General features: G+C 37.9%; 1 protein-coding gene across 3 annotated transcripts in view; it reads left to right on the forward strand.

Moving 5' to 3' along the window:
- Positions 1-21,742, forward strand: part of TRPC4 (transient receptor potential cation channel subfamily C member 4) — a 128,072-nt gene that overhangs the window by 71,605 nt on the left and 34,725 nt on the right. For 2 of the 3 annotated variants that reach the window (XM_015643538.3, XM_015643546.3), the window contains one exon: positions 18,383-18,719. In XM_015643538.3, coding sequence (XP_015499024.1) covers positions 18,383-18,719 — 337 coding nt within the window. Of the gene's footprint in view, positions 1-18,382; positions 18,720-21,742 lie in introns of those variants that run through there. The other variant, XM_033515057.1, reaches the window with a different exon arrangement.

A 21,742-nucleotide genomic window follows, 5' to 3' on the forward strand; every position in this document is an offset into this window, starting at 1 on the left:
GTTCTTCCTAGTTTTCTATGCAAAATATAGCCTCAGTTAAATGAAAATGCTTCACGATAATGTGAGAAATTCAGTAAAATTTTCAATGAAAACATGCCTAATAATTTCAAATCTGTTATTTCATGTCAGTGTCTAAACACTTAATTTCAATGAAATAAAGGATTTTATTGGTCTGCAGTTGCTTCTAAATCCACTTGGACTTTAACATGTTTGCCAATTAAATTCTTATAACTAATATCATCCATAACATATTATTAGATAAACCAATATAGGCATGATAGAAAGCAAGAATTACTGATTTTCAAAACTATTTTAGCAATAGAGAAAATAGTTTTAAACTATTGAAAGGAAAAGTTACTATGTTCTTAGTAATGTTTTTAATGTTTAATTGTAATGAATTTCTCATTCTAAGTCTTTCAGATGCAAAAATTTAATTCCTGACTCTGTAAGCAGGAATGACTTTGGAAAAAACAACATCTTAAGAATTGTTCTGTGTTTAAAATTAACCCACACCTGAAACATAAGCAGAAACACAGTGGCCATGTGTAGCAAGTCACTGTGTATATGAATATTTGTCAAAAGGCTGCAAAGGTGCACTTAGAAGTCTCCATGTAAAAAATAACAAAACCTCACAAAAACCAGACTCTGATAATATTTGGACATTTTTGACACCAAAGGAAGATATGTTTAGTCTATGAATTGCATAACTGAGAGGAGTGATATATACACATTTGGGTCCATGTCTCCAGAAGACCCATTTCTGCAGACTCTCAGCTATAGTACTCAAAAAATTTGATAAACATTTTTCCATGTAAGAGTCAGGTACTCTAAACCAGGTCATATTTTTGCTTTGTAAATCATGTAAAATTCTCTGTGTTTATAGATAGGAAGTCCACAGATGGTTAAATAGTATGAAATAGGTGAGTAGATTATCTGCTAGAAATACAAAGTTTTCTTCCAATTGGTTGTGAAATCCTTTCAGTTGGAAAAAAAACTTCAATGATTAACACAGCACTGCTGAGTCCACCACTAAACCATGTTCTTCAGTGTCATATATACATCTTTTAAATACTTCCAGGGATGGAGATTCAACCATTTCCCTGGGCATCCTGTTCCAACTCTTACTACCTTTTCAGTAAAGAAATTTTTCCCAGCATCCAATCTAAATCTCCCCAATGCAACTTGAGGTAATTCCCTCTCATTTTATTCCTCATTACTTGGAAGAAGAGACTGACCCCCACTTTACCACAACCTCCTTCTCTCCAGTGTAAACACTCCCAGTTCCCTCAGTCACTCCTCATCAGACTCGTGCTCCAGACCCTTCTCCTGCTCCATTGCCCTTCTCTGGACACATTCCAGCGCCTCAGTGTCTTTCTTGTAGTGAGGGGCCCAGAACTGAACACAGGATTTGAGGCCTCATCAGTGCTGGGTACAGAGGGACAATCACTGCCCTGGCCACTCTATTGCTGCAACAGGCCAGGGCCTTCTTGGCCACCTGGGCACACTCTGGCTCATGTTCAACTGCTGTTAAACAGCACCTCCAGATCCTTTTCCACTGGGAAGTTTCCCAGCCACTCTGCCCCCAGCCTGCAGTGCTACCTGGGGTTGTTATGACACATGTGCAAGACCTGGCACTTGGCCTTGTTGAACCTCATGCTGTTGGATTCAAGCCATCAATCCAGCCTTTACAGATCCCTGTGTAGAACCTTCCTGTTCTCTAGCAGAACAACACTCTTTCCCAGCTTGGTGTCCTCTGCAAATTGACTGAGGGTGCAGTTAATACCCTCATCCAGATCATTGATAAACATATTAAACAGGACTGGCCCCAACACTGAGAACTGGGTCATGCTAGTGACCAGCTGCCAACTGGATATAATTCAATTTACCACCATTCTCTTGGCCCAGTCCTCTGAATAGTTTTTTAGCCATGAAGGATATTCCCATACAGGCCATGACCTTTCAGTTTCTCCAGGAGGAATGCTGTTGGAAATGGTGTCAAAGGCTTTACTAAAGTCCAGATGGCTGATATCAACAGCCTTCCCTCATTCAGCTCACCTTGTTATAGAAGAAAATCAATTAGTCAAGCAGGACTAAATGAGGTGTAGGTGTCCCTTTGGAAGGTGTACTTACTGCTGCTAGGAAAAAAATGTTCTTAAATCATAGGGCACATCTGCTTAATACAGCATTTAGTTGTGGTGAAGCAATTTTCCTAGAATATGTGAACAAATTCCTTATACAGTCAATAGACAGAGGTATGCACAGAGGGAGATCCTGTCTGTTCAAGATAAGACATCTAAGCTCATTCCAGAGGCATCTCTCTCTGCTTCTGTGGTTGGGTAAGGAGAGTGTGCTTCATTTAGAAGAATTACTTCACTAGGCATTGAAAATGTAGAAGAAAGTTAGACAATTTACTGCATCAACTGCGATTTCTACCCTGTGGTAACAGAGTCTTTGAATTCTGGAGGCTCAGAGCCCACGTAAGGGAAATTAATTTCAGCAGTAAGTATTTAATGATGTCTCAGAAGGCATCAATAACCTTTAAACGCTATATGCTACACACAGGATGCAACCCTCTCATCACAGCTCTAGTTAAACTATTCATGAACTAAGATCAGCATCCTTTTATTTCAAACATTTGATGGAAGTAATTAACTCAAAGAGGAAACTTTGTGTTAATGAAGTACAATGGAAATCTTCATTTCAATTTCTTTTCTGAATCTTCATTATAAGAAATGTTGCTGTGATATCTGCCTCAAACAGGAAAAGCCAGTAGTGCAAACCCCTAACCAGCAGTGCACAACCCTTCTGTTGAGACTGGCAGCAGCAGAAGCTGGTTTGAAGGAGTCCCTGCTAATGCACCTACAAGCTTCCCTACAAACCTGGGGTATATTTAGGACCATGTCACAAAGTGTTCTGTCCAAAAACTAACTAATCCATCCTGTGCTAGATTTAACTAGCCTAAAATAAGAGCAACTTCTTAACTGAGGCCCAATTGAACATGCTGACACTGATGCTTCTGTGTGCTGTTGTAGTGCAATTTTTTTCCACTGCCTGTCTCTCTCCATTGAGTGTTTATTAAACATTCAAACAAGACAGCCAAAGCAAACTTGGTTTAGGCTTATCTGCTCATTCTTTTAATCTATATTCTCTTTTTTCCACCAGATGTCCGCAGAGAAATCTTCATTTCCTCCCTTACCCCTTTGTAAGTGTAAGCCATAGCTATTGACATTAAAATAGCAAAGGGTGTCTTCATCCATCAACATGTGCACCCATTGTCAAACAAAAGGTTTATGAGAAAAACAAGTGCTTGTTAGATGAACACACTCTTGTGGCTCCAAAGAGATCAGATTTGAGCAGAGAATATTACTTTCTTAACTTTCCAGCTCCAGGAACTAAAGTAGAAAAATTAGGAGAGATGTTCAATATGGCAGTGGTTTCACAAAGTGGAACTTGCATTTTGAAAGTCACATAGGGTTCAATTTTTTGAGTGCTGGCATTTGAAATTCTAGGATATTTTCAAAGAGAAAGGAAAATTTTTACACACAATTATCAAGTCCTCCTTGCAGATACACTTGGCTTTCTTCTATAAATAATGGGATGATATTCTTCAGGGTTGAAATATGTTGGTTCTTGAGATATTTTACAAAACTAAAACTTTAAAGAAAATATTTGAAGAAATTGAAAAATTTTATTATGGAGAGAATAATTTCACTTGTCACTGAGCACTTGCAAACTAGCAAGGACATGATAAGGAAGGATTCTGTAGAATGTTTCAGAGAACAGGGAAAACACAAGGTGAATGAATACATACTTACAGGAGAGGAAAGAAATCAAGAGTTGAACATCATTTACCATGTTCTTTATTACATCAAATCATGGCTTTTATTCTTTGAGTGAGTTTCATTCCTGAGTAGTATTGGATAAATGTGAGAGTCTAACATTTAGGGAGAGAAGGACCAATGCTGGTCTTCAGAAAACAGAAACTACAAAGTCCAACATGCCTATGCTGTGTTGGTCAAGTATAAGGTCTGGCTTGTCAGATTTTATAGGTGGAAGAAGAGGACATATTTTACTCTGCCAGCTGTGCATAAAAGACAATAATGTTTAATTATCAGGGCAATGCAGTTGTTTAAATTAAAGGTTGTTCTCAATAGCTGACCGTAAGGGCTTTAGTAGCAACCCTGTTATGGTTCACAAAATGACATGACTCAGTTACATGGCATTTTCCATTAAGACAAGCTGGAAGTGTAACATCATGTAAAAAAGATTGGACACATTATTAATAATATTAGTTCAAGTATTTATTTCTGCCTTTTAATAGCACACAAAAAGAAACTAGAAATACCAATTCTACAGTGTGCTTGTGCTGACAGTTTCTGACTCATCCCACATAACCCTCAGGTATTTAACAACGTTACCTATGTCAGCAGCCCAGCCTTGGGTTCCTTCATCACTGACAGGAAGAGACAGACATTTCCAGGCAACTCAGGCCATTCAAGAACAAAATTATTTTTGTCACTGCCCATGTTACTTACAATTATTGTAAAGGTGACAAGGGACAACTGGAGGTGTTATACAGGCTAAAAAGAATAGCATATAATTTCTGAAGGTAACTAACATTGGCGATTTTTTTTTTTTTAATATTGATATTCTCTTTCTCTGAGACCCAGAAAAGGCCCTTAAGCTGAAATGATGAACCTGTTTACAGGAATCCCTTCTAGTGCATTGTGTGAGCTAAGGGTCTGCCTGGAGAAATAAGCATGATGCAAAGCTGTATTTCAGAGTTTTGGTCTGAGGGAAGAATCCTCAATTTTACATAAAGATTCTGAAGATCAAATGGAAAGTTTTGCAAGAGAGAACTGTTAGAGCTATGACAGCCTGCACGATTGCACTTGTGTTGAGACACTTCTTCATCATTATTTCCAAAGCTGAAACCTCTAGAGAATTTATTCAAAATCAGCCAAAAAATTGAAAAGAAGGACAAAGCTTTTATATACAGTGAAAAAATACTTTCTTTCACTGCATGTGGCCTTATTCTCAATAAAAAATGTATTAGTCAAATCACATTAAAGGTAAGTAGCATAATAACACTTAAATGAGGAGAAATAATAGTTTTCATAGTAAATTACAGTTATGTCTTCCTAAGCTGGTTATGAAAAAAAACTTTGTTCTGTACTAAACCTTGGCAAAAATAGCCTGGCAAGAGGAGCACTTTTTCTTTTCAGACTACTCTTTCCAGGTATGATCTGCAAATTAAAGTGCAAGAGTGATGGTTAAACAAGATTTTTTCAATACTTAAGGCTATATTGATTTGATGTTGATTGCTTTTCTGGTGCAACTTACAGCTGGACTAAAGATACCTGTAGTGGTTTCACCCCACCTGACAAGTAAGCACCACACAACTGCTCACACACTCTCCCCCAGTGGCATGGGGGGAGAGAATCAGAGGAGTAAAACTGAGAAAACTCATGAGTTAAGGTAAAGGCAGTTTAATAAATAAACCAGAAGCCACCCATGCAGGAAAAGAAAAAGAAGGAGCTCACTCTCTGCTGAGGTCCCTTCTAGACTGGGTTTTCTGTGATCTGATGACAGGAACTGAGGAGATGGGCACTGTAGCCAGTGTGCTTGAAGTCTCTGCCATCAGCTGTACAGAGAATGTCACATAGTTGCCTGTCTTCTCCTGTGGTATTAAGGAATCTGGCCACCTTAGTCTTTCTCATATATGTTTGCCAGTATATGACCTGCCATCTCTGCTGAAAACATAAAGAAAGACCCTAAATAGGTTTTAAGGTTACAGAAATAATATTTTTGTTCTTATTAATGTTGCAGCAGTACTCCAGGGGTATTTAACTTCTCAAATAGCTCAATGAGTTTGAAGTAATCAAGCAATATGAATTTTCAAGTGATTGAGGAAGGAAAAGGAGGGATCACTATAAAATAATTTATTACATTAGAAAATAGAATGTCAAAGTGTTCAGTTTACAGATACTCTTTTCACAGGAACAAAACACAAATACTTAAAAAAAAAGGTAATAAAACCAACAACATAATTAAACAATGAACTATTTATCAAATTTATACTATTCTTCTTATACTTTCAACAGATATGATTGACTTAAAAACATTTAGATAAAGTTATTATTCTATAATTTTTAGAAAGAAAATAAAGGTAAAGAAGTTTCCTTCCTTACTGCTGTCCTTCACAAATACAATCAGTGTAAATTGGCCAGTCATAATACTGCCAATATAAATAACTGCCAATAAAAACATAAATATTATCTCAGCCTTGGGTCCTTTGGCTTCTATCTTCCCTCAGTTTCCATGGAAAAGCTGGAGTTTGTAACAAGTTTAGCAGGCTCAGTATTTAAGAGGAAGAAAAACATTTTCCCAAAGCAACAGTGATAATGCATCTGATATCAAGTCTTCTATTCCAAAGAGGAGGTGAGTTTATACCTTTGTGAGCTTTCAAGGTTAGAGAATTAAGGAGTTTGTGTCAGATCCCTTGTTGGAATTTCTAAAAGTCCCCAGAGTAAAGCACTGATGTTGGATTATCTTTGAAGTTCTAGTAAGAAGCACTAAAGGAGCTCGCAGTTAAATCCTGCAGAGTCCTGCAGCTGTTTCTCTGCACAATTACAATATAATTTAGTTGACTATATAGTTTAGTTATGAAGTACGGAGTTTTTTTGGCTGCCATTTCTCTCAACCTCTCACTGAAGCATTTGGATGTTGAAGATGTCACCATTTTTTTGTGTTATTAGAGGCTGCATTTGGGAGAGCTATGGATTCTGTCAGGGTTGGCACAGAGTGGGCAGCAGTAAGTAAAAAAGAGAAACTGGAGTCTCACCACCTCTACCTCAGCAAGTAGGTATTTTGGGTGCAAATTTAAAAGGGTTGTGTGGTAAAGAGGAGGTTTTGCTTCCTGACTACAGTGTTTTATAGTATTAGTATGAGACCTTTACAGGTGCAAGCTGGATTTTGTGGAGAAAGAGATAACTGAAGATATTAGCTCAGGAGGCATCACCAGAATGGTCTCTGTGGACCACAACAGTAGTCTTCAACCCAGGTGATTTTGTTAAAGCCTGTATGTTATATATAGGATGATAAAGGTACACATATGATCTAAATTTAAATTGCATGTCACATAGGGGCTTCAGGGGTTTTCTGTATGTTTACTTGGGCTTTTTAACCTCTGTTCTCACTTGCGTCTTATTATAGAATAAGTTTCTTTATTCTTAATTGTAATGTACCACTGATTCTCAAATAAATTTCAATTTAAAGAATCATGCTTTCATGCATATGATCGGGAAACATCACAGAAGAGCGAAAAAAAAGGGAAAATAAAATCAGAGTACTATATCTTTCACAAGGATTAAAGAGCAGCTCTTTCTTGGATATGTACCCTTTATGACTTGCTGGAGCAGAGGCCAGGGCATGTATGTCATACAGGCAGTGACAACAGCCTATGAAGTATATTTCTCTGATGGTGAACAAATTGTCTTTCATTTGTCAAGGAAGAATGAAGCCTCAAACCTTCAGAGACTGAAACAATCTTTGTTTATATCCTTACATGTATGTTTCTTCCACCTCTAGCTTTTAACAATTGGTCATTTTCTGCCAAACTTTAAAAGAAAATATATTCCTTTGCCTAGTAGTATGAGCTGATGTATTATGCCCTAAGAGAATGCTTGGAATCTGGCCAAACAAAAACATCCCCTGAGTTATCCAGTTACTAGAAGCATGCAATAAATTTTAGAAACACCAGTCTAAGACAGAAATGTATAATGTAAATCAATAAAATATTGAGTGAGGAACTGGTCTTTGAAAGGTTCTCTATACTGCTAAATGGAAGCAGACCACAACCAAACTGCAAAACTGTGTGATGCTAAGGGATTTGTGTGCAGACTTCAAAAAGTTGCAGATTTGCCTTGTACAGACCTGTACAAGAAATAAAAAATGGAACCAGGCAAGAGACAATAGGTAGTGGGGATGGCTGGGGTCAAATTTTCAGTCACTGGTTTCTTCAGTGTAGATGAGGCCTGAACATCCTAAAAAGTGATGCTTATGTAATTGTCAATTAAAATGGGCTCTTTATTGACTCCTTCATCACCCTGATTCTTCACCATGAAAGAAAGCAGCAGTGTTCAGACATCTTTACAACAACAGTGAGAGTAATTCCAGGTTTTAATTTGATATACCAAACTACCAAACTCTAATGTTTTGCCACAAATTGCAGAGCTTCATAAGAGGAAAGAGCTATCCAAGGACTGTAATTATTTATCCAGGCTGGTAGATGCTGGATACACAGATTTTCATTAACAGCTGTAGTAAGTATCTTCCCATTACATGAAAGCACAGTATTTCTTAGGTCTGTTCACAAGAGAGGGTAGTTTTCTTCAACCACAACCTATTCTTAGGTGCAAAAGAGCTTTTGGAAAGCAAGACTTTGGAGCAAGCAACTATCCTCCCCTGAGATACTTTCCAAGATTAATATTTTGTGTTTAAACTGCAGAAGCTGCACATGGCTGCACTTGATGGATAAAACTGATTCATCTGTTAGAGACTCACGTGCATTTCTCCTGCAAATGGTCTCAGAGTAATGCTCACTGAGCGTCCTTGCCAAAGACTTACCATTTCAGTTTAGTCTTTGTGTAGGAACTGGGTGATTAATCTGATTTCTCAGCCCTCAGCATTCTTAGATAAAAACACAGCCAAGTTAAACAAGAGGAACCTAAAGATAAAAAGCATTAAAGTATTTGAAGAGAAAGAAAAGCAGATTGACTGTATACATTCTGTTCCTAAGTATTTATGAAACTGTAAAGCCAGATCTACACATTAACAAAGAACTTTCAACAGAAGAATATGCTGTTTATTGCTTTATTTAGCTTGAATGCCTTTGAAATCAGTCTGTGTTTTTATTTTTCCCTTATCCCTCTAATTTTGTATACAGTCAGCTTTCAAATTAGTGTTATGCTTTCCAGGAACTGGATTCCCACTGATTATGGGGAACTTTGGCCTCTTCAGTTCCACACAAGCTTCACATCATAAACAGTCACTTCTAAAGAAACTGAGAAACCCTGGAGTTCAACTCCAATCTCTCTTGGCTAGAACAGTATAAGTATGGAGTCAAGAACAGTTATGCTTAATATCCATTTTTCACATAAGGATGCAGGATAGCACCTCATAAAGCTAAGCTAACAGTGAAAGCTTAATTTGCCTGATGCTAATGGGACATGATTACCATTGCTTTTACAAAAAAAATATTAAATAGTGCAACAAATATCACTGATACATGATTTCTCTTCACAGAAACAGTCAAAGAGCCTGGAAATTATGGAAGTAAAGCATCAAAATTTTTGCTTTCAGGTTTCTTTCAAATAACTCAATACCCTGCTCCAGTCTCAAAGGACAGACAAAAAAGGAAAGCGGAACTAAGAATGACACTCTGCTTTGTTTTGGCCTCTGCAAGAAGCTGAGCAAATGAGGAACAGGGTGGTCTCCAGTGATGCCAATAGAAATTCTCACATGAGCAGACAATGCCCAGAGGAAGAATATAGCTGTTCTGGTTGCTTTCCTACCCATCCCTCACTCAAAGCTTTTCTTAGCTAATTTTTCTCCAATTAAACTCTCACTGTGTTCTGTGCTTTAGTTGCTTTCAACATATTTGCAGCTCCCTCGTGAATTTTGAAAGGTTTGTTTATTAATTTGTAACTTTTCCTTCTGGCAAAATGGCAGCTACAGAAGTAGACAAAGTGGTAGAATGTTCTGGATATGAGGGAACTCACTGGTTCTGTCACACAGTGGAACTGTAATTAACTTGGATCCTAACACCTTCTGGCTGACCAACTAATGCTTGTGACCAATAAAAACAAAACAGCTAATGTTTTGTGACCAATGCAGGTCACAGAACCAACTTAAATGTAAGAAAAGTAGAGTCATAGAATGATTTGAGCTGGAAAGGACCTTTAATTGCTAATAGCTCACTGGTCCCAGAGGTGTGGTTTTTTTTCTTTTTACATTCCCTGTGTTGGTATATGAAGTTTTTTAGAGTACATACAGATTTTGGTCTTGTAAAATGAACTTGAACTTCTGAGATTATAAACAAAACGTGTTTATAGTCTCAGTTTATTCAGTTTTAGAATGGATACTGAGAGAATGATCTTCCACAATTTCTATTCTCTTGTGAGGTAGTGTATTTTGTAGAAACTATTGGTACAGACTGGAAATTTGATGTCAGAGGTATATGAAGAGTGCCTTGGAAGTAATAGGATTGAAATGACAGAGACTTAAGCAAATATGTGCCCAGTCATATTTATCTTCTTGCTTACTGGTGTTTTCTGCAAAATTTCTCTCTAGACCATGAATTCTACCTTGCACTGTTGCACAGGGTTATTCTGTCCCAAATGCAGGACTTTACACAGAAATACCAGTGTTATTTTTTGTTTGCTATGCATAGAAATACACCAGCTAGGTGTGCAAAACCAGTATAAGAGGAGTAAGTTCACATTTTATTTTCTCTTCAGATACTTACAGGGTTTCTGTAATTCTTTTTCCCTACAAAAACACGTTGAATTATGGTGGTTCTAGCACTTGCCCAGAGTGGGAGCTAGAAGTATTATACCAACATCACAATTCTGAAGTTTTGAGCTATTTTACACAATCATCCCAATGATTTGTCCAATAATTAATCCCAATGATGCCCAATAATTTGGCATCTCAAAGCCCAATAACTGATTCATTTTCCTTTACCACTGGGAAGTCTAACAAAGCTATTCAGGCACAGCTGGTTCCTAACAACTGAATTCTAGTTTCAGTTGCCATTGCCTTTTCTAAGCAATTAATCAGAATCACTGCAATTATAGATAAGTCTTGACTTATTTAATAGATATTTAATAGGTTTTTTTCTGTAATGATTCATTTTACTGAGAAAGAGTAATGAATCAAAGCAAGAGCTTCTGCTTGTGTTGATGTAGCAAATGAGAAATTTAAAATACTCAAAGCTGCAATGTCATTAATCCTTCTAATAAAGCATTTCAGTTTTTACTTTTCTATTTTCCTTTTATTTTGTTTCCTTCCTCCTCATATTTGAAGTTACACAGTAGAATAATTAAAATTAACCCCCCTGGAATTGTACTCTATTCTTGGTGAGAGGAATGTAAGCTCTGGATTTTATGATGAAGGCATCTGTGCTGTGAATTTGCTCTGCTAAAGGGATCTGATGTGACTCAGGGTATCCTTATCGTATACAAGGTGGTGTGGTCTGGTGCTCTGATCCCAAGTGTCCTGTTTTTGGCTGGGATGGAGTTAATTTTCTCCTTAGTAGCTGCTACAATGCTGAGTTTTGGGTTTAGCATGAGTATAATGTTGATAAGACGCTGATGTTTTGCTGTTGCTGAGCAGTGCTCACCCTAAGCCAAGGACACCTCAGTGTCCCATGCTCTGCCATGGGCTGGGAGGGAGCGTGGCCAGGAGAGGTGACCCAAACTGGCCAAAGGAATGTTCCATACCTTAGAATGTTGTGCCTAATATACAAACTGGGGGAGGCTGACTAAATGGGGCCAATCTCTGCTCAGGGGTGGTCTGGGCAGCACCCAGCTGTAGTTGAGAAACCATATTGTGCATCACCTGTTTCTCTTGGGTTTTATTCCTTTCCCTTTTTTACTTTATAATTTTTATTGTTGTTTTATATTACTTTAATCAATTGTTCAACTGTTCTTATTTCAACCCATGTTTTTTACCTTTTTCCAATTTTCCTCCCCACCCCACTGAGAGGAATGGGGTGGTGAGTGAGCAGCTCTGTGGTATTTTGTTGCCAGATGGGGGTGAAACCATGACACCGAGTGAGCTCCTTGGTCCCCTTAAGGACACAGCTGCAGATAGAGCTGAGTAAAAGTTGACCAGTGGTTTGCATCCAGCGCAAATCATGATTATTGTGATGGTCTGCTCCAGCTGGCACAAGATTTAGAAGGGATGGACCTGAGAAGAGTCATAGGATTTGGTGCAGGAATCAGGGTTTCTGGCCTGAGGCAGAAAACACTCATTATAACTGTACCCAAAGGAATCCAGAACACAGTCCCTAGCTTTTGGAAAGGAAAACGAAGAACTGATCTAGTCAATAACATTAAAGCATTTAAATTGCAATTAAATGCTGTTTGTCTTAATGAAGCAGTCCTCGCAGAGTAAGCACTGAAATTCTCAAATACAGCCTTTGGGGGAAGATATAGAAAAGAACACACAGTGACAACTCTAAAGGGAGAAAAAGTCTACTGAATTTGGGAGTCGTCTTAGTGAGATTGGGACTTGAATCTGTCATTAGTGCCAATGCTTTTCACAACAATAGATAGAAAATACTGACATTTGAATTTGAAGTTAAACTAAATGGAAGATCTTAAGTTTTCTTTAAATATCCATGAAAATTTGTAAAATATGTAAAGTAAAGTATTCTAGAGGAAGAAAAAGAGTTATGCTTGAGTCTTGTCAAATGGGAGCACAATCATTGGGAAGTGTGTGCGACAAAGCAGCAGACCTCAGAGCAAACCTCTCCTACAGTGTGTCTGTAATGGCAGTACAGCACAGCACAACAGAGAATCTGGCCATGACTTCATAAAAGTATTAATAAGAAAGTTCATGATAAATGTTTTCCACTGTTTCCTCCTCAAAAATGTCTTTAATATTCATCTGTTAGAGAATGCTGAGATAGTTCTTTGTGCCACAGCATAGCTTGCATGTGTCAGAAAGAAAATAAATTTTCTTTGACAGCTTTCAATTCTAGATGACAAATTGCATCCTTTTTTATGTAACATACTCAACCACCTATTGATGTCAGAATGAGAATTTAATTTGGAACTCAGATTTTGTTAGGCTGCTTTTATAAATGTAAAAACGAGAACCTTGTTACAAATGGAGGTTTTTTATATCTTTTTGTATTTCATAATACAGTGAAATAAATACTTGAAGGTAACATTGTGGTATGGTAAAGAGCTGACAACTGACTCTGATGATATATTATTTCTTTAAAGACCATATATAGTTAATATTATGAATTGTGTTATTTCTTCAACATTTCATTGACTGAGAGATGTATTCTAGAAAACCAAAGATCAGATTTAATCAGTAGTGAATATTAAATTCTGTGTTATATATGCTTGGATAACACTAGAATCAGGCTCTATTGTTATTTATACCAGATTGTTTTTGCTGTCACTGTGAATAATTTTTGGTTTTCAACGGTCTCAGGGAAGAGCCAATTCTCAGCATGACAGTGAGAGAATGAATACCAGAACATTTTCAGATGGACAGACTCTATGAAGGAGCTGAAGGTGTGAAATTGGGACTAATCATATAGCAAAAATCCCTTGTGTAATTACAAACTGCTGGAAGCCATTGGAAGCCATCATATTGTGAAAATATAAACTTGCTGATTGCTAATTATGTGGAGACAATGTCAAAGTCAAATAACATAATACTGACAGTACAAAAGATACTCAAGAATAATAAAAGAATACCTCAAATCTCTCCAATTAAGGAAGAAAATTATACTACAGTGAAAATATTTTGGCATAGGCAATGCAGAACTGGCAAATTAATGTCACAGAGTATTTCTATTTCTGGTAGTCACAAAATACTTGCGTAAAATAGTTTTTAATACATTTCTTTTTTATCTCCAAGTTCATCAGGGGACTTATGTGTCTACTTAGCTTTAATATATGTTCATCTTAGATGTAATGCCATCCATTTACACAGGAATTGTCCTGTGCTGGAGCATGTCTTTCTTCCATCTACTTTTACTCTTCCTCTGTAATAGAAAGGTTTCTAATAGTTATAATATAAATGTGAGTTGACCAGAGAATTTTGCGATCAAGACTTTTGCTAATTTTTTTCTGTAGAGGAAGGTTTTTCAGTGGATAAATTAAAAGTGTAGTAAGAATTTGGAATCAGTAATAAAATATATTAATCAAATAAAATATAATAATCACAGATTAAATTACTTGATCTATTTAACTTTTTGTTACCTGTGAGTAATGCGTATGAGAGGCTACATGGGCACCACTGTGAGTCTCAGGAAGGTTTCCCTACCCCCAGTTCCTGTGTGCTCTCAAATATTTACTTATGAAGCATGAAAACAACATCTTTCCCTCCTTTCCTCTGGTTCTCCACAAGGACCAGAAGGGACAAACTCACTTTTTCTGTGCAGCTGAAGAAGACCGTAGGGTTCGCTGCTGTGCACACTTTTCCTTCATCGGGGTATAATTTTTCTGTGTTCAAAACCTTCCTTCCTTTTTTAGCTAATGTAATAAATGGAGCTATAACTACTGACCATATTTCACAGCATATGAACTCTTGACCACAAAAATGAAAGTAGTAGTAGTCAAGCCTGTGAGAATTCATTTGGACATTTTTATTAATATCATACAATTCATTGATAAATTAAAAGAAGTTTCAGCAAGAGATTAGGGATAATTTTCCAAATTTCCGAAGAAAACTTTGGATTGGTTTAGAGCTAATGTTGTATGGCAAATGAAGCTCAGACCTATTAAGAAAAGTCTTCAGTGAAGAGACAGATTTTTTTTTTGGTCCAGGACATTGCTAACGAACCTTGGCAATGTGTTGTTACATTAAAAACACCAGCATGAAACTGGATACTTGGACCTCTCAGAAATGCATATTATCTGTAGATAAAAACACTGTGTTGTGTTTTCTGATACAGACCTTTGCCTGCAGCACAAGAACTGCTTCCTTATGCATACAGCTCTTTAAATGCAGACAGAGGATTTACATGCTTGCTCCATACCATACCATTAGTTGTTTCTTACATATTTTATGTCAAGCAGGTAATTTAAAGCCCATTACCAAGGCTGCTCCCTCTGACTCCAGCCATATAAAATGTCTAGCCTGTATAAGTTTTCTTTTGTAATCAGAGGATCCAACCAGTGCTAGAACTGGTCACAGTCATATTTTGAAGAAAAGTGATTAATTTCTTATAAAATGATTACTTTAAAAATTGTCTCTTCAGTGTCTGGGATTTGAAACTTTTCTGCACTTACTGAAAAACTTCCTGTGCCTCAGAACACCATCCTTGACATTTTGTACCTTAGCCACACAGTGCCAACACCATAAAATCTAATATGGGTATTAGAAGACAAGAGGCATTTTTTTTAAGCCTGCTCAGAAATGCTTTTTCGATTAACATTGGCGGTTTTGCATATAAATCTGTTTAAAGATTAGAGCTAAGGAGTGCAGTGCCCACCCCATCATGGAGCATCCTCCAGATAGTGCATTCAGCAAGGATCTCCTCATGGCATGAGGTACCTCTGGGCAGTTCTAGTGTGCCCAGTCCCAGGGTAGCCCAGTATTTGGTCATTGGAAAAACTCCTTCCTTTTATTTAATTTTCCCTACATTGCAAACAGGAAAATTAATTCCCTTTTAGCTGTGCTTGGCAAGGAGTAGGTCCCCTACATCTGTTACCAGCCTTTGGTGGCCACTGGCAGATGTTCCTTCACAGTGTAGGTTCCCCAACACTGTGAGGGTGGCCAAGGGTTTTTTAGTAAGGGGGAACAAGCCAGACTTAGGAACCGATTATTTTAGGGGAGAGGATACGTAATGGGAAGATATTATGGAAAGGAGGAAGCAAGCATGGACCTGCCATGGGCAAAAAGAGAAAAAATATTTTATTGAGGAATTATTCCGTGAGTCACACTTTTTCACTAGTCAGGGAAAGCACTGATCTGTACCTACTCAAGCTAATTAAGTTGAAAAATGCTTTAGAGAAAATAAACTTGGCAAAAACATAACTTTGAAACCATCTGCTCTGACTACATACACTATTATTCCAGACATTTGTACCTTGAAAGAAACAACCTGAAACCTTAAGAATGCATTTTTCCTAACACAGGATTACATTCTGTTGCTCTTCCTTAAGGTTGTTTTCAAGATCCTTACAGTAGGAGTCAATTTTCTTACCTTTCACAACAGTCAGAGGCAGCTTCACTGCTGGAGTCTGGTAGGCAAATGGGTCTCTACAAGAGACTCTGACATTTCATTAATGTACACCAGGTTTAAATTTGGCTGAGGTAATCAATTCTGACAAGATCCAGACATATATAGAAAGATGCATGCTGACTCTCATTTCATTCCAATCTGAAGAGCATTTTTTTACCAGTAGTAATCCTAGTGATTTTAGAAACAGTTTGAGAAGTTACCTGTTATTCATCCCCAAAGGAACTTGGCTCCTGTGGTTATAAATATTATCAAAATAATGTTAGATCCCAAAATAGATGCATTTGATTCAAGTTCAAATCTGAAATTACTTAGTGAGAAAATACAATTTTTTAATGAGAAAAAAAAGTTTCTGCATAGCTTTACTAAGTATTCAGCTAATGATTTCATTCACTGTATGTACATAATACATTCATACATGTGTGAGAGTATTGGGTTTGCATGGCAAAATTTTGATAGCTGGGCTGCTTAAGTGAGATACTGCCAGAAGATTCCACCCCTTTCTCCCATGTTCAATGCCAGATACTCCAAGATGGACAAGACAGGGTACAAGAGAGTGAGAACATGTGAGCAACACAGTGCTGTACCCAGGTCAATAGAGAAGGACGGGGAGGAGGTGTTCCAGGTGCCAGAGCAGATTTCCTCTGCTGAGGAAGACCATGGTCTGTCACCCTGCTGCCCTTGGAGGTCCATGGTGGAGCAGAGATCCACCTGCACCCCTGGGTAGCTCCTCACTGGAACATGTGGATGCAGGAGACTGTGACCCACTGGAACCTTGCACTGGACCAAGCTCCTGGCAAGACCTGTGGTCCTGTGGAGAGAGGAGTCCAAGCTGGAGCAGTTTTTCTGGCAGGACTTACGACTCCATGGAGGACACATGCTGGAGCAGTCTGTTCCTGAGGAACTGCACCCAATGGAAGGGACCCAAGATAGAGCAGCTTATGAAGAGCTGCAGCCTGTGGGAAGGAGTCATGTTATAGAAAGTTGTGGAGAACTGTCTCCCACGGGAGGAGCTCCACCGTGGAGCAGGTGGAGTGTGTGAGAAGTCCTCCCCCTGAGGAGAAAGTAGTGGCAGGGACAGCATGAGGAATTGACCACAGCCCCCATTCCCACCTCCTGGCATCATGTGGGGGTAGAGGTAGAGAATTCAGGAGCAAAGTTGAGCCTGGGAAAAAGGAAGGGGTGAGAGAAAGTTGGTTTTAAGATTTTATTTTATTTTTGATTATTTTACTCTGGTTTGATGGGTAATAAATTAATTGCCCCAAGTTGAGTCTCTTTTGCCTATGAAGGTAATTGGTGAGTGATCTCTCTCTGTCCTTATCTTGACCCAAAAGCTTTTCCTTATATCTTTTTTCTTTCCCCTCCCTAGCTGAGGAGTGGATTGATAGAGCAGCGTTGTTGGGCACCAGGCAACCAGACAGCATCAAACCACCAGAGAAGGAAAATGCTTATTTTCATTCCTTTTTTTTTTGTTTTTTTTTCAAATGCAACTCTGGCCCTTTTTGATACATACGTTGCTTCTATTGTATGCCTTTTATGTCAAGTCTTGTGTGCTGCTACTCTATATCACCTTTATAAAAGAAAACAATGGGGAAATATGAACTGGTGATCAAAGTATGACATAAAACCTTGATATATACTTCTTTGAAAAGCTATCTGAAAAATATTAAGTACTTACTTGGTTTGGAGGGGTTTTTGTGACATTCAGTTTTAAGGATCATGTTCTAAAAAATAAAATTCCATCATGGTAACAGATAGACCGTAAAGAATGGCACAGGATAGGTGTGTATGCTGACAAGGGTTAGTGAAACACCGAGGAATGCTAGTGCTTAGTTCACATTGTTTAAGCATTTTGTAATGCATCTGTAAGAGTGTTGTCAGTATTAAAGCATGTAAACCTGATTTTTAGAGAATTAGCAGGGAACACACTGAGAACAGTTTGTTCATGACTCTAGAGTTGTTTCATTGTTTGCAGACCTCAGTTGTGCTCCTAGGTTTCATATCAACTTCTACCTCATGTTCTGTGAATTCTCCACAAATGTTGCTGATTAAATAATAAAAGTGTTTGTGAACTTGCTTTTCAGTTTCAAGTCAGGTTTTGAAGTCCATGTGTTTTGCAGTCTGTTGACTCCTTGTGTACTCAACCAATGAGGAAGTGAAGCTTTATTGTGAAAAGTAAATGTTTGTTTCTCTGTACTATACTTTTGGCATTGAAAGAAAGGCAGGCTGACCCAGCCCTATCTTACTGGTATAATCAGTATGAGTGGGCTTGCACAGGCTGTGGATTTATTTGAATTTTTTAAATATCTATCTACTAAAGATACACAGAATGAAAAAAATTTACAGAGGTAGCAAGAAACTAACTCTCTTCCTTTCTTCTCTCTGTAGTTTGTTGCTCAGCCCAACTGCCAGCAGCTGCTCGCATCCCGCTGGTACGACGAGTTCCCCGGATGGCGGAGGCGACACTGGGCAGTGAAGATGTTGACATGTGTTGTGATAGGACTCCTTTTCCCAGTCTTCTCTGTGTGCTACCTGATAGCTCCCAAAAGCCCATTGGGGCTGTTCATCAGAAAGCCATTTATCAAATTTATCTGCCATACTGCATCGTACTTGACTTTCCTGTTCCTGCTGTTGCTTGCCTCTCAGCACATCGACAGGTCAGACCTCAGCATGCAGGGACCCCCACCAACCATCGTCGAGTGGATGATATTACCGTGGGTCCTGGGTAAATGTATTACTAAAGACAATACAGTGAAAAGTATTTTGACCACTGTGGTTTTGCCAAGCGTTCCCGAGGCAGGATACAGCAGAGTTCTGTCATGAATTATTAACCTACCAAAGCAGGCAAATGGTCAAGCATCTCCTCCAGTGCTTAGCAAGACAGCAAGTTAGTTGACAATGTAGACAAATAGTAGAGTTTGAAAATCCAGAGTGTCATCATCTGATAGATTACAGTGAGGAAAAACAAAAGATATCAAGGATTCCTTCCTATGATTATGCAGTGCCCTGAAACATATATATTGTTTTTCTTTTTAATATCTATTTTCTCCAGACCAGAAATCTTCCTGTTTCTTCTGTGTACATTTTGTTAATTTGCCAATCTACTTTTAAAAAGAATCCTTTTGCTGCAGGAATTATTTTTCATTTAGGGAAATAAGACATAAAGCAATTTCTGTAGCAGTTACCTACAGTATCCTTCTTTCTAAGTAACAGATGTACCTATTGCAAATAGTGATGATCAGCATTTTAAAGTGAGTATTTTCATTAAAATATACATACAGAGTATTTTTTGAGTGACAAGTACAAGAACTTGTCACTCAATTCAAACCAAATATCCTATATCAGAAAGAATAAGAAAATTCCCTAGCATTTTTAAAATGAAAAGATAAAACAACAAACAAACTTACCTCTTTATCCTCATAGTTTAAAAATAGGTCTGGTCTTATTGAAAGCCTACTTTGTGTGGGCCATGCCATCCTTAAACGTGATCCTTGCTTCCTGTGATCCTGGTGTTATCCTAGGTGCTCCCTAACTTTGCCTGTCTACCCTGCCAGATGGTAATTTCTCTCAGTTTGCTGTGGTCTCTCCCCTTTTTCATATTTTAAGAATCAACACAAGTTGGACCAGGTCAGGGCAAATACATTTGTCTAAAATAAAATTATAGAAGGAGGGACTTTGTAGTCTTGACTGCAAGAATTTAAGTTTGATATAGTCATTAAAATTGTCATCACATAGACAGTTACTGGCACAAAAACTTGTGAAATTTTGGTGGGATTTTGATACTATTACTTCTTCCAGAGCTTCTCATTAGGATACTGTGTATCTTCCATTTTACCAAACATGTGGCTTTCTTTAGAGCAATGCAACTGTCAAGGCTTTTGGCCCCATTGATCTTATATAATTTACTACACAGTGTTGAATTTGTAATACACTTGTTGGCTGTGCCTGATATTCTGGAGAACAATAATTCACTGGATTTTCCTCTCTATGTACCTTGGTAGAGCACTGTGGGAAGCAGGAGACAGGTGTACATCTGCTTTTCATTTAGCAAAACAAGTGTCTATGACTGCAAACCCTGCCCACACTTATTTGTCAGGCACCTGACAAATCACTGAAGAACCTGCCTTCCAAAGGTGAACTGAATTTTTTGGGATTTCCCCTATGGTAGTGTAGCAGTCCTCAACACTAGCCTTCACTGTGATGTGTGTTTTCGTTGACTGGGTCAATATTTCTAATAGACTAAAAAAGCCAAAATCTAAGACTATTGCAAAGAAATTATTCAGTCTAGGAGGTTGTCTAGACTGGTATTTCTTACAGACAAGTCAGACTGAGTTCTGTAAGTTTCACATTTAAATATTAAAAGAAAAAAAATCCTACAGTTAATTTTCCCAGTTTTATACCATTCAGAAACAAGAAACTAATATAAAAACTTATCTTTATACATTACCTCCTTAGAAATAAATGCTACAATACCAAGGAGGAGCAGGATGCTTTTCTGTGCTTTGCCATGCCCAGAGGAGATATTAGTATCTTTTCTGTCTGGCCTTCCAAAATAGTAGGTGGTCAGTATCTGTTCAGTTTTCACAGTACCCTGGAGCTAAAGGATAATAAGAACAAATGCATAGCTGACTCATAGCCCTTGACATGCCAATGTGGATTTTGTCATTAACCTGTCTTTTAAGAGAGCTGAAAGAAAGAGGCACAATTTGAGAAGGGCAAGAGCTAGTTTCTGGTAAAGGCAATTCAAAAATTTTAGTGACTAGCTCCTCTCCAGAAAACATTCTGTGGGAGGAGAAAGAACCTCTAGTGCCCTCAACCTCTGACACAGTTGTTTACTTAGGAAGATGTTTAAGTAACTCAGCATCCCGAAGCACTTGTTTGAAGGAGCCGTTAACCCTGAGAATTATGGTTTTTAAGATGACTATCATTTCTAAAAGCAACATTTATATTTTCAGTATAGACTCATATGGCTGGATCATGCCTCTGCTGAACAAACCTTTCATCTGCAAGCAAAACAGGTCAAGTCAAGGGAGCCACTTCCGTAAATAAAGGCTCATGAGCATGGATGAAAGTCAATATTTTGATACCATTGGTTAAATAGCTTGGAGTCAGTCTAGATGGTGCTGTTCAGGAAAACCATGCCTTCCAAAATCTCTTGCATCCAAAATGATGCATTTTGCAGACTGATCTCTAGTGTTTCTTAACTAGCAGTTTCCTGTTCCAGTTTCACATTTTCTGTGCTCAGCTTTAGGTTTTGATAGCTGTAGTGCCTTAGCCCAGCCAAATAAGGAGGTCTCAGATTCACCCATCATAATTTAAAGCAATTCATTTGGTACCTGATTTCCCCGTACTACTGAAGGAGACACACATCTCCACAGGACGTTCCAGCTCAGAGCATGTGATGAACGTGTTTATTTCAGCTTTTTTGTTTGTATATTTAAGTCTTTTTCATGTTGTGTTTTTCTGTTTTGTTGATTTTTGTTGAGGGGGTTGTTTCTGTTAATTTTTTTTGATGGATTTTTGGTTGGTTAGTTTTTTCAGTGCATTTTTGGTGGTGGTGATTGTTTTTCTAAAGGAATGAATCTCAGCCAAACCCTGCTCTTTTCCTATTCATATACATACAAACTGTAGTCTAGTCATCTTTTAATAAACTCAGTATTTTTCTTAAGTCAATAAGCAAAGGTTTGTTTCTAGGCTGCAATTTAGTTTGTTGTCTCATCTCTTCATAGAGATACTGCAAAGAATTAT

This window comes from Parus major, chromosome 1 (assembly GCF_001522545.3).
Source record: "Parus major isolate Abel chromosome 1, Parus_major1.1, whole genome shotgun sequence".
NCBI classification, from domain to species: Eukaryota; Metazoa; Chordata; class Aves; order Passeriformes; family Paridae; genus Parus; species Parus major.